This window comes from Sminthopsis crassicaudata, chromosome 5, assembly GCF_048593235.1.
Source record: "Sminthopsis crassicaudata isolate SCR6 chromosome 5, ASM4859323v1, whole genome shotgun sequence".
NCBI lineage: Eukaryota > Metazoa > Chordata > Mammalia > Dasyuromorphia > Dasyuridae > Sminthopsis > Sminthopsis crassicaudata.
The window spans coordinates 231,635,599-231,649,532 of record NC_133621.1 but is presented as its reverse complement, the minus strand read 5'-3'; the positions used below and the strand labels follow the sequence as shown (position 1 = coordinate 231,649,532).

The following is a 13,934-nucleotide window of genomic DNA, read 5'->3' as shown; positions in this document are numbered from 1 at the left end:
TTGGGGGACAGAGAATGGACTACCCAGTGGCAGAGATGGGGAGACACATCCTCAGGCTTTCTGGGCAGCAATATCAGCAGCCAAGGCCCCGTATGAATTCAGATTCCTTATAGAGGGCAGGTTCAAGTAGAAGTCAGTGTGATCTCACCTTGACACAGGGTATTGGGTGTGCTGCCTAATTTGCTGAGTGACTGAGTAGTTCTAAGAAGGCAGCTGAGTTCTAGATGTTCTTTCCTTGGGGCTCCCAACCCTCCTGGGTTCCTGGCATCCTGTCAAATTGACGGGGACTCTCCTAGGTGCTGACACAGAGCAAACACCAAGTTTGGTCCAAAACTAGTCTAGTGCTCCCACCTGTCCCTCCTAGGAAGTGGCCCTCATCTCAATTCCATTGCCCAGATCAGGGGGCTCATGGAAGCTCAGAGGTCAAAACCAGGAGAACAGGGAACTCAAATTGGAATGGGTCATATGATCATCTAATTCAGCCCATTCTTGGAATACAAATCTTCTCAGGAATCAGAAATCCTCAATTCCAATTCCTTTTTATAAGCAATACTGTCTTGAACCTAGGGAAGACCTTTAATCAGATGGAGATGGAGGAACAAGAGGTGGTAGCTGATCCTACTCCATCAATCTCTACTTCCTCTCCATCCCCCTCACAAGCCCCTAAACAAGTCAATTGTTCTCGGTCCTCCAATTCATTTACACTTCTCTAAACTCTCTTTCTCTTCTTTCTTTCCCCCTCTCCTCCTCACCCACTTTCTTGGCTCTTTCAAAGGATCAGGCATATCCCAAAGAATCCCCTGGCCACTGCTTTAAGACTACTTCCTTCCCAAAATAAACTAGTAACCAACTGAGAGAGGAGAGGCACAACATTCTGGGAACAGCATTCAAACATATACATAGGAGGTATATCCCCAAAGTGTGACCCCAATAGTTGAATTGAATTGTTGGGAAGGGAGATGCAAGTGAGAAGGGCCTCGGTCTGTGGAGACCTCTTGTTATACCATAGTTCTCTTTTACTGTTCTGACTCAATTTCCCTAGTTGTCCTGAGTGTCCCTAAATTGGTCCTGCCTCAGTTTCCCTTATTGTTCTGCCTCAGTTCCCTTACTTGTAACCCGCTCCCTTCCCCCCTTCATGAAGACTGATATAACTCAGGGCTATTTGCTCTAAGGTTATAAATTGTCGATGTGTAAACTCAGAAAGGGGGACTCTAGACATTCTGTCACTTTCTTTACTCCTAGTTAGTAAGAATTTATGGTCCTACCCCCCAACCTGTCAAAACTGAGTTGATGGTTCCTACCTGGAGATTCCTGATCATCAGAGTTTGGACTCCACCCTCCTGCCTTTGTTTAGCTACTGTGTATAAATATGTCATGGAGAACTCAAATTGGCTGCTGGATATAGTCTGGATGCTGGATTCTTGGAGATGATAGTCTGATTCAGCACTGGGACCATGGATCCATTGGGTCCCAGTATATCTCTCCCTTTTAATAAGTTATTAAAATACTCTCTAATCTCTCTCTTGCCTCAGTTTCTCTGACATTACACTCTAAGCCCACAGAATCTCCTTCCCACCCTCTAAAGTAACCCAGAATCACCCTGACCTGAAAACTCCTGACTTGCTGTCAGTCATTCAGTCAAACGAACATTTATTAAATATTTACTATAGGATAAACACTGTACTAAATGCTGTAAATGTACAAAAAGGAAAGGGGGGGGAAGCAACATGTGCTCTTAAGGAATACAAATCTAACAAATAAACATGATGCAGATAGGATAATTTGGAGAAAATCTTGAAATTGCTAGCATTTAAGGGTTTCCAGGAAGGGTTTCTTATACAAGGTAAGGTTTGAACTGGGATCTGAAGGAAGCCAGAGATAGAGGTGAGCAGGAAAAGCCTGTCAAAGATTCTGAAGTGGGCCCAGGAGGAGGAAATAAGGTCTCTGCTTTGAAGCAGCCCTCAATCTGATAGGGAAGACTGGTAGATCCTACACCAAGGTCACAGACAAACACAAAGACACAAAATTCAGCAAGACCGGAATTGAGCCTTGAATATTATTAGTACCCTGGGTTGAGGATTATAGGAGATAAAACTGAGCCAATAATCAGGAGGGATCTTCCTTTTTGTACCTACAGGCATTTTGAGTCATCTTGGGTCTTTTCATGTCTTTATGGAACCTTTCCCAGCTAGATTATTAATTCTTTGAGAAAAGTTTTTGCCTGTACTTCATTCCCTAACCTGCACACTTAGAGGAATGAGTCAGGTAGAACTGAGTTCAATATGGGCCTCAGATACTAAATATCTTTTATGACTGTGGGCAAATTACCTAATCTCTGTTTCCCTCAATTTAGTCATCTGTAAAATGGGGATATAAGCCCTTATGTCACAGAATTGTTGTGAGGATTAAATAGTATTTGTAACATACTTAACATGGTGTCTTTCACATAGTATGTACTTAATAAAGCCTTCCCCTCTCATAGCAAAACCTTGATAGATAGCTTTTTGATCTATTTATGAATGCTAGTCTTGCTCCCAATTTAGAAAAAAATCAGTCCATGTGGGTCACTTACCAATTTGCTGAATGAATGCCCTCCTACACCAGGTCTGACCTCATTTCTATGCTCCCTAAATTCTGTGGTCTAGTGGCATTTTAGAGAGAAGGCATGAAGACATTTAAGGGCATAGAGAGAGTACAGAACAGATACTAGTCCTAGAAGAAACAAGAATCCAAAAACAGAGATGGGGAACTGGACAAGTCTTCTCCACCCCCTGAATCAATGAAAGAGAGAGAGAGACAGAGACAGACTGACTGACTGACAGAGACAGGGGGACACAGAGAGAGACAGAGAGAAAATGAGACAGAAACAGAGAAAATGAGAGAAAGAGACAAAATGAGAGAGATGAGACAGAGATACACAAAAAGAGAGACGGAGGGAGAGGATGACAAAGAAACAGAGAGGGACAGAAAAAAAGAGAGAATGAGAGAGGGAGACAGAAAATGAGAGAAAGGAGAAAGAAAGATAGAAAAGAGAGAGACAGAGAGAGGGGGAGGAAAAAAAGAGTGAGAGGAAGAGAGAAAGGGAGAGAGGAGACAGAAACAGAATAGAGACAGAAACATAGACAGTGACAGAGAGGAAAAAATGAGAAAAAAATGAGAGACACACAGAGAAAAAGAGAAACGGAGAGAAAGAAAGAGAGACAGACATAGAGACCTCCTTGAATCCCAGGAGGCCTGAGGATAAGATCAGTACTCACTACCATGCCCTTGGGGCTTTCCTCATCATATTCACCATTAGAACCCAGGGCCCCCAGCTCCCTGTCCCCTGCTAAATTACAATCTATTCTCAAACAAATTCCCTGCACTCTCTGGACTTCAGTATCCCTACCTGTAAGATGAGAAGGTTGTACCAGATGGTGTCCTGGATATCTGCCAGTTCTGAAATTCTAATTCTATTGTACTTAAGTAATACAGTTGGTTTATTGTACACACCAGATAGTGGTATAAAGGGAAGGAGAAAACAGTAATGCAATAGAGTACAGAGTTCAGAAAATTTGTCTTCTCCACTTCCTGGCTATGTGGCTTTAGACAAGTTCTTTGGACCTCCGTTTCTCTGTTTCTCCTTTTCCAAAATTAAAGTTCATCCATTTAAAAGAGATGGATTTACAGATCTTCCCATTCTAAAATCTCACCCTTCTAATTCTTAAATCTTTTTTTTTTTTTTCTTTTTCTGAAGCAATTGGGATTAAGTGACTTGCCCAGGATCACACAGCTAGGAAGTATGTCTCTTGAGACTAGATTTGAACTCAGGTCCTCTTGACTTCAAGGCTGGTGCTCTATCCAATACCACCAACTGTCCCTCTAATTCCTAATCTTGAATTTCCTTTCTCAGGCCCTTAGTTTCTTTTTCTGTAAACTGAACAGGGGGGAGACAAAGGATCAAACTAAAAGATATCAAGGTTTCTTACACTTTTAACATCATGTGATGCACACTGAAATTGTCTGAAGCCTTCCAGTCCTACCAACAAGGATACCTCCTATCCCATTCCAGATCAAGAGGCCTTTGGAACTGGACAAGACTGGCCTGGGAAGGGAATGTTGCTGAGAGCCATAAAGATCTCAGAAAGATAGCAGAACATACTTCTGAGGTGGCTCCCCACTTGGGATCATAATGCTTTCCCCAGGAGACAGATGAGATCTCTACTGGAAGGACTGATTTCATTCTTATCTTTATTAGCCTCCACACCTCGATAGTATCTCACACATAGTAGGCATTTAATAAATACTTGTCTGATTGAATTGGAGATTCAATTGAAATGAGATTTTTAGATTCTGAGAAGTTCAGGAGGTTTCACCTACTACTGATATTTCACTATCTGATCATGAACAATTGATTCCCTTCCCTACTTCTGAGTACCCTAAAAATAAGAGCCAACACCATAGGAATGGGATCAAATGATTCTCATCTTCCTTCCTCCCCAAAGATTCTTTTATTTCTTACCTCCTCTGGAATGCAAGGTATTCTCTAGAGTCTCACGTCTGTGTCTGACCCTGAGGAACAGTCAAGAGGGTGGGAGAAGAGGGCTTAGAGTAATCTAAATGAACAGGAGGACCAGAAGAGTTGTTTTGTTTAGGGATTGTGAGGGGTATAGAGAGGAAATGGAGATTGATGGAGTGGGATTAGCTTCCACCATTTGACCCTTCTCCCCAACCTGACTAAAGGTCTTCCCTAGTTTTAAGATGGTGCTATTTACAAGAATTGAGGGAATTAAGGATTCCTAATTGCTGAAGATTCCTGCTTTGGGATCAGGAAAGGTAAATGCTTTAAGCAATTGAAGATGAGCTCTTTGATATCCCAATGACCTGTATAACCTTCTTGAAACTGGCCGTCAGCTTCACTAGGCAGTATCTTGGCTCCAAAAGGGATGACGGGGAAGTGAGGGTGGGGAAGGAAGCTGCACGAGCCCGGAAATGCCAGGACAGTAGGAACAATAGTGGGGTTTCATGGGCCCATGTTTTCCTTGGCCTTTTCTCTGCCACATGTTTACATCCAGGCTCCTCCCCTCCCCCGGCCTCCTTCTCTCCCTCCCTAAAAGGCTTCTCTCTATCCCCACTCCCTCTTTCTCCACTGGCCAGAAAGTTGGTCACCAGCCAAGGAAATCTGTTCCCTCACCCTTACCTCTACCCTCTCTGCCAAGGCTGGCTCTCTTTCTGTTCCATGCTCCAAGTTGCCAGCTATGAGGAGCAGCTTCTTGTTCTTCTGCATCATACTGTACCCCTATCCTGAGGTCACCAGATGTGTGAGGGTATCAGAGATGAGAGCTAGCTCAGAACACAATCTACCATGAAGTGGCTAGAAAAATGGGAAGAATCCCACCATCAACAGATAAATGAACTTCAGTGACATACCCCATAGCAGTCCAGGGCTCTGGGGGCCATCCTTCCCAACGTTCCATTCCTGGCTGAATTCCTTGCCCCACCCCTACCCTTCTCTAAACTCTAGAGATTAGGGCACACACACTAGAACTTCATTCCCCACATGCCTGACCCTAGGTAAGGAAGAGGGAAGAAGGCAGGGAATGGAAGATGGAGGACGGAACATATGGGATCCTAACATGTATGAGGTTATTTGCAATAACTATTGCAAAAAAAAAAAAAAAAAAAAAGGCTACTTTGGGGAGATTTAGAGGAGGGGAACCATTGAGAATTTGAGATTGGAAGAGTAGGGAAAATGGGAGATGTCTAGAAGAAATAGAAAGAAACAGGATGAGAGAAAAGAGATTAACATAAGAGAGAGAACTGGGAGGGTCAAAGGAAGAAATGGAGAGATTCAGAGAAGGGCAATAACAAGGGATTAGCAACTAAATGAGAGAAAAAGAAACTGAGAGGGAGAAACGGGAGAGAAAAGTATATTGCAAAGAGAAGAGGGAAGCTGAGAATGAGATTTAAGGGGAGAGAAAGGAAGAAGGGAGAGAAGGCTGTGAGAACCAGTAACTAACCAAGGGTACCTCTTCTTTTCCACTAAAAGAGAAAGAATCCGAATGAATTGAGAAACTCAGAATTAAGGTCTGAGCTGTTGATTTCCTCACAACAAGCCTCTGAAGCATATAATGTAAGAATTATAATCTCTATTTTACAGATGAAGAAACTGAGGCTATATATATTTATATATATGGCAGTAAAAGTCAGAATTTGAATCCATAGCCTCCAGATTCCAAATGTAATGCTTGTTTTACTAAGCTATATTACCTCTCCAATAGGGAGAAATAGAGGGACCAAGAGGGAAAACTGAGAAATGGAAGGAGGGGGAGGAGGGGGAAGAAATTAGTTGAAACTAAGAAGAGGTTGAAGGTGGGGAGTAGGAGAAGGGTTAAAGCATGGACAGGGTCACTCAGCTTAATAGTAAAAGCTGGATCCAAATCAGGGTGGGTTCCAGTCCTGCTGCTTCTCCTCCCTCTCATCCATTCTTAGACAAATAACAACAGCAATACACTCACACCAGGGCTCATAACAGACATTCACTCATTCATATACAGAGATCAAGTCTCTCCATCTCTACCCCACAAGGCTCCTTCCTCTAAACCCAACTCAAAAGTAGAACAATTAAATCTTCCTCTCTCATTCCCTTCCCTCTAAGAGCTTTTCCCTTTGCTGGATGAAAAGAGAAAAGGCCAGCCCCCCAACAGTGAATAATGGAAAGGAACTCTAATGTATTGACTTGCTAGTCCCAACTCACCCATGAAAGTGGGAAAGGGAGAATCAGGATCGAGAGCAACTGGAATGAGTCCCTTTCCTAGCCTCCCTAGGAGAGGCAAGAAGCAACCACCTCAGCCCATACCTTAGGGAAGCCAAACCCTCCCATGGGGTTAACAACTCTCCTACTCATGGGACAAAGAGCCCTATTTAGTCAGCACACCATAGGGAGATGAACTTGCCAAGTAGCTGGTGGGCACAGTGCCTAATGTTGCCAGAGTGCCCTCGTGCCAATTTCAACCCCTTGTAGAAAAAAATAAACAAACCCAGACCTTTGAGGACCCAATGCTTGCCCTTCCCATGCCCAGAGTGGGAGAGAGAGGAAAGGAAACACAGGGACCCCTGAGGCCTACAAAAGGCAAGGGGTCTGGGTGCCAACTGGGCCGGAATACCTATCTATGCCTGCCCTTGTCAGTCCCGCTGTCTGAGCCAACTCAGGCAGGTGAGATGATTGGGAAGCAGGATGGCTGAATCCTGAAGGAGAGGAGTCCAGGAGTGTGCTGCCTTATGGAGAGAAGCCAAGCTGAAGAGAGGTTGCAGAGGAGAAAGATTGAGATTGATGAAGAATGCTGATAATAAATAGGTAGAGAAATGAGATAGGAATAAATCAAGAGAGGAGGGGGAAAAGAAAGGTTGATAACAGAAAGAGGAGACAGAAGATAAAGGGAGATAGAATTGAGGGGAGGGAAACAGAGAGGGGATTAGCTCCAGAGGGGAGCTTGGAGGGTGGTGGTGGGAGCTGGGGATCAGAGAGAGCCCCACATCCCACTTATACAATTCTGTGTGTAACCTAGCAGGACTTGTCACCAGATCCCTGTCAGTGGTAGATGGTGAAAACTGTCTCTGAGTCCAGGCAGGTGGGAGGGAGCTAGGGGCCAGCCCTAAATGGAAACTTTTTTTCCCCCATTCACAGCCCCAGGGTGCAGGAGCCGCCCAGTTCTACTACCCCACCCCCCTTTACCCCCTGCCTGGACTCCCGCCTCCTATATATCCTAGTCCTCCTCCTCCTTCTTCTCCAGTGCCAAGCAACCAGGAGGAGGTGGAAAAAGGGAATGAGAGAGCAGACAGGTTGGATTCAGCATAGCAACAGGACAGTGACCCCAGCACCAGAGACACCCCTCAGGACTCTCAGGGAGGGTGCCTTTAGCCACTATGAAGAAGGAGGTGTTCTCTGTGGCATTCCTGAAGGCGGTGTTTGCCGAATTCCTTGCCACCCTCATCTTTGTCTTCTTCGGCTTGGGTTCAGCCCTGAAGTGGCCCTCAGCACTACCCACTATCTTACAGATTTCCTTGGCATTTGGCTTGGCTATTGGCACCTTGGCCCAGGCCTTGGGTCCTGTGAGTGGTGGGCACATTAACCCTGCCATCACCTTAGCCCTCTTTGTGGGCAATCAGATTTCTCTGTTACGAACTATCTTCTACGTGATCGCTCAGCTGGTGGGTGCCATTGCTGGTGCTGGCATCCTTTATGGAGTTGCTCCTGAAAATGCCCGAGGCAATCTTGCTGTCAATGCTGTGAGTCCTTGGCCCAGAGCCGATTGAATTCTGAGGGGGATGGGGGAGAGATAGGGGGGATGGGAAGGAGGTGTTGTGGGGAAAGGAGTGTCAAATCATGGAGCCTTTTTCTCTCTATCTCCTTCCCTAGAGTGGGCTTCTGGCTTTAGACTATAATATAGACCTTACTTTCCCCTTTAGGGAATGATTAAGAGAGTTGCCATTATTGAAGGGTAGAATGGAAGGACCTCAACCTGTACCTTGGTCAGTCTGTTACCCCCAAGCCCTACCTACTGCCTTTCCACGTATTCTTTGTCTTCTCTCTTCCCTTCTGCCCTGTTCTGTACTTGATTGCTCTTTTTATTCTTTTTTCTTTATCACCCCCTTCCCTTTCAATCCTGTGTCTTTGCTTGCATCCCTCATTTATACATTTCTCCTGGCTTCCAGTTCCCAGTCTCCGTTCCTGGATCCTGTGCTTTTATCCACTCCCTTCCCTGAATATTCCTTCCATCAACACCCTAACACCAGCAGTACTGATAGAAATCTTTTTCCTAAACCTCAAATCTGGCTTGTGATGTCCCTTACAGTCTGGATTTGCTAATCCATTAATTTGAATCCAAAGAAGGATTTTCTTGGCTATTGTGAAGCAAACTCTGCCCCACTGGAGAGACAGGTTTAGGGTTGGCACTGGCATTTGGCCAGGTGTGGGTGTGGGGTGAAGGGGGATAGTTGGGCAGCTCCTCACAGAGGGGGAGAGGAAACTAAGTATCCTAAATAAATCATTTTGGATTTAACCAGGACAGAGCTATCCAGGATACATACATGGACCTGTCAGAAATTCTGTTTCAAGGCCCAACAATTTTTTATGATCAAATGAGATCATATTTGTAAAGTGCTTAGCACAATGGCTGGCACATAGTAGGCACTTAATGAATATTTTTCCCTCCCCCCCTTTGGTGAAGTCTACATCTACACATAATTTCAGGGACTTTGCAGTCTATCCAAAAGTGGGGTTCTTGGATAGAAGATAAAGCATGTCTGATTGGGGGGAGGGATGTCCAAGTCAGTTTTCAAGGCTGAGATTCAGCAAACATCTCTTAGTCTAAAATCTCAGGCTTTAGAGAACCAAGAAGGTGAAGGATAAACTTGTCAATACAATTATGTTAACTGAAAGATTTGGTGTGTACCTTCCATTCAGTGACCCCTCACAACTTCCCTCCTCACCTGCAGCTCAACAACAATACAACTCCAGGCCAGGCTGTGGTGGTAGAGTTGATCCTGACCTTCCAACTAGCACTGTGTATCTTCTCCTCCACTGACAACCGACGAACTGATCCTGTGGGCTCCCCAGCCCTTTCCATTGGCCTGTCTGTCACATTGGGACACCTTGTTGGGGTGAGCAAACCAGCCTCAAGGACTCAGCTCTATTTTGGAGATTAGGGAGGGGATAAATGACCTAAATGAAAAGAGTACCCATTGTCTAAGAAGGAGATGGGAATCTCATTGGCAGTCCCTCTTGTTTCCAGACTTTGAGATACCCAAGGCAATCAAGGACTGGTAAACAATCCCTTTTTAAGGCCCAGACTTACCAGAGATTCTGGTTTGGCTATGAGTGTTCCAAGTCCAGGCTCTGATCCTGCCCCTCTAGAAATCCACAGGATATGTTTGAAGTGAGCTAGAAGTTGGGTTAGAGGGAAGAGTCAAGAATCAAGTTGGAAGAATGGAAGAATTAATTAATCTAGAGTTAATTAGATAGGTTGGTAAAATGAAAAGATCGCCAAATTGAGAATTAGGAAAATTAGGGTCTAATATTAGTTCTCCTCTTAACTTGATCTTGAACAAATCATTTTTTTCTACCTCAGTTTCCTTATCTGATGAAATAAAGGGGTTGGATTATGTAGCAAGTTTTCTTTGTCCTCTAAAATTCCCTATTGGTGTCCATGACTAGTTAAGAGGAGGTACCAAAGGTAAAAAGGAAAAAAAGTCAAGTTCTTGGATTATCACTCTGTTTGCAACCCTCTCTTCCACAGATCTATTTCACAGGGTGTTCCATGAACCCCGCTCGATCTTTTGGACCAGCTGTCATCATGAAGAGATTCAGTCCAGCTCACTGGGTAAAACAAGCAATCCCTGTTGCCTAAACCACTGGGATTAAATAGTGGTAGTGTAAGGGTAGTACTCTTCTCCCAGAATGTAGGGGAATGAGCAGGTGGTGAGTTTAGAATAGTGGTGTGGATAGATAGGAAGAAGCTAATTTATTGACAAATTATATGGACAGCCCCTAGAGCAAGGGAAGGACTTGAGCCTTCAGTTTTTCTTAAAGGCATTTATGGCCTGCTCTGGGTGGGGCAAGGTGGGGTCTGGGCTGGGTGGTGGAATCTGCCTCCAAAGTCTCTCTGAGAGGTTTTGTGTATCCAGGCCCTTCTAGGTAGATTTCTTAGGATTTCGGTTCAAAGCGTTTGAGCTTCTATAACCTGTTTCTGGTCCCTGTCTTCACCAGGTGTTCTGGGTGGGACCTATCACAGGGGCCATCCTGGCTGCCATATTATACTTCTACCTGCTGGTACCTAATTCCATGAGTATGAGTGATCGTGTTGCCATTGTCAAGGGCACATATGAGCCGGAGGAGGACTGGGAAGAGCAGCGGGAGGAACGAAAGAAGACTATGGAACTTACCTGTCATTGACATGTACCTGACAATGTGGGCAGAGACAATGCTTTACTCCATAAAGCATCTGGGGGGAAAAAAGGACAAAAATAACAGCAGTTTCCTTCTTCCATAGATAGGCATTCTGAGCAGGGGAATCAGTCTCCATGGTTACCCAGTTAGAGCTGGGAGCTAGGACCTGCTCCTGGGTAGTCATGGGACTATGAGGGAAAGGGATCTCTCTATGAAGAGTTTTCTCTCAGGGATGGGCAGGCACCAGAAACTTGGACTTCAGAACTGATACCTGGAATCCAGAACCAACAGCAGAGCCTACAGTCTAGAACCTGTGGCACCTAGAACCTAGAACCCAACCTACTAGGTATTCTGCCAAAGAGGGCCAAGTTCTATAATCAATAGTCTGGCCTGGACCCGACTCCTCACCAGTTCTGCCCCAAAGCCAAAGAGACATGAATCCCAAGGAATGGCAAGGATTCTCCCTTCTTCCCTAATTCAAACTCCATAGCTCCTCTAAGAGAGACAGACTGCTTCACTGAAAGATACCTTATTTATTTTCAATCAACTAGACCAAAAGGTAGGCTGGGGGTGTATAGTGGTATTTGGGGGAGGGTTGTTCTATCCCCCAATAAATCATTAATAATCCTGATCTGCCTCCTCGATCTTTCCCTATTTAAGATCATTTTTCCTGAGAAGGAAAGGATAAGATATCTCCTTCTTGGACAGACAAGGAAGGAGGAAGAGAATAAACATTTAGCTAGCATACACTAGGTATTGTATTAGGTGTTTTACAAATATTATCTCATTTTATTCTCATAGAAACTGTGAGATTGGTGCTTTTATTATAAAAAAAAATTTCTGCAAGGCAATTAGGGTTAAATGACTTGCCCCAGGTCATATAGCTAATACATGTTGTATCTAAGGTCATATTTGAACTCAGATCCTCCTGTCTCCAGGGCTGGTACTCTACCCATCTAGCTGCCCTATTATCCTCATTTTTGCAGTTCAGGTAACTGAGGTAATCAAGGGTTAAGTTATTGACCAAGGATCACATAGCTAATTAGTGTCTGATGCTGGATTTGAACTCAGGTCTTCCTGATTCCAGGTCTAGCATGCTATCCATTGCACCATCAGCTGCAGCACCACTAACTGATTCAGGTAGTTTTTCAGAGAGCAAAACTAAAGACCAAGAGGATCCAGAGGTAGATAATAACTAAATAGGCAGACAGACTAATGCAGGGGGGAAAAAAAAAGCAAGACCTGCAAAATCCTAAAGAAGACTGAGACATTAAGAAAGACAAGGACAAAAGGACAAAGAAATAGAGACAAAGAAAAAGACAACTAGAAATACAATGAGGGGAAATTTCAGAATTTCCACATTGTTCCCTCCCCCACCTCCCAAATGCTATACAACTGAGTTCAGCCTGGGGGGTGACTCTTTTCAAAGACATCTCAAGTCTGCCACTTTCTAAAAGATGTGGTTTTAGCCTCAGGGTGTGCCAGGGCCGGGCAGCCAAGGAGTCCCAGCCATCAACTTACATAGCCCCTTGAGATGCTTTAGAAATGACATGGCTCCCAGGAATAAGAGACACTTCCCTGACTGGGTTTCTTCAACTGTTTTAGGAGCTCTCCTCTTCTCTGTTAATATTACTATTAATTTCCTGTGCTGGTTGCTTCCCTGAATTTCCTCTATTTGTGTCTCTCTATTAATGTAGCTGTTTTTTTCTGTCATTTTGTCCCAGTCTCTCCTTGATTTTTTTGTCCTAGTCTTTCCTTGATACTGTTTCTCTATTTGTTTCAGTATCTGTATCTGTCTCTCTGTCTTTGTTTAACTGTCTTTCTGCCTCTCTTCTTCTTTCTTCTTCTCCTTCCACTTCCCTGCCTCTCTGGTTTCTGTCTCTAGCTCTGTCTTTCTGTCTCTTCCTGCCTCTCTGTTTAGATTTCTTTGTCTCAGTTTCTGATTCAGCCTCTCAGAGTCTTTTTATGTCTAACCCAGGTTCATGCTAAGGGGCTACCTAGAGCATTTATTATGTTGGTCTATGTGACTTGGCAGTAGATAAGCCCTCATGGAACATCTCAAACATAGATTAGTCTCAGAACACTCAGCCTGTTCCCTTAACTTGGGGAAGGGAGTGGCACTTAAAGTGAGACTTCAGAGCTTTATGGGCTAATGGGCTGGGAAGAGAAAATGGATGTTCAGCCTGAGCCCAGCATCGATACCTCTTCCCCAACAAGGTTAAAGATAGTAAAACTTGAACTGGGATAAGAATGGAAGAGGAAAGCTTGATACAGAGGAAGGGAGTACTTATGTTCAATCTCACTAATGGTTTGGGTTTCAACTATAGTCTTCAAGACCCAGGATAGAATCATAAGATGTTAGAATTAGAGTTGGAAATGACTTTAAAAGTCATATAGTCCAAATCCCTCATTTTAAACTTTCCCTCATTCAAACCTTCTGCTTCTCCCTCCAAATTATCCCTTGTCCCAGAGCTCTGAGTTGATGCTAGTTTGGGGAACAGAGCACTGAGGATTATGGCCATGCTTTCCTTTTTCCCTAACTAGGAAAATAGTGTGACTGAGTTAGACCTCTGCTTGAAGCAGAACAATGCTTTGCTTAAAGATGGTACACAAGAATAATGTGCTCTGGACAAGAATTTTTTATGCATAGGAGATGGATAGTAAAATCTCTCTTCTCTTCCCTTTAGAAAGCCTTCATGCAGTGGTGGGGAGAGGGAGGGTAAAGTGGGAGAGAGAGAAGGGGAAGAGAGAGGGAAGGAAAGAGGGAGAGAGGGAAAAAGGAGAGAGGGAAAGGGGGAAAGAGAGAAAGGGGGAAAGAAGGGGAGATAGAAAAAGAGAGAATGAGAGAGATGCATGCATGCACACACACACATAACATACCCTGAAGCATTATAGAACTTTGAGACTAAGAATTTAAAAGGGAGGGAGAATGGAGAGAGATACAACTAGCCACAACTTGTGACTGCAACTGAAGTCTGTCCTGGAGCAATGGCAGGAGGGCTGAAGT

The 13,934-nt window shown here is 44.2% G+C and overlaps 1 protein-coding gene across 2 annotated transcripts; it reads left to right on the top strand.

The window, feature by feature from the left end:
• The first annotated feature begins 7,746 nt into the window (after positions 1-7,746).
• Positions 7,747-11,558, top strand: AQP5 (aquaporin 5). 2 transcript variants are annotated; one of them, XM_074270435.1, is made up of 4 exons: positions 7,747-8,268; positions 9,478-9,642; positions 10,278-10,361; positions 10,748-11,558. In XM_074270435.1, exons 1-4 carry the CDS (start codon positions 7,906-7,908, stop codon positions 10,931-10,933), a joined length of 798 nt encoding a protein of 265 aa, XP_074126536.1. In that variant the 5' UTR covers positions 7,747-7,905; the 3' UTR covers positions 10,934-11,558. The 2 variants fall into 2 exon arrangements, with proteins under 2 accessions (XP_074126536.1, XP_074126537.1); XM_074270436.1 differs by having other exon boundaries at positions 7,762-8,268; positions 10,278-10,405; positions 10,712-11,558.
• Positions 11,559-13,934: the final 2,376 nt, after the last annotated feature.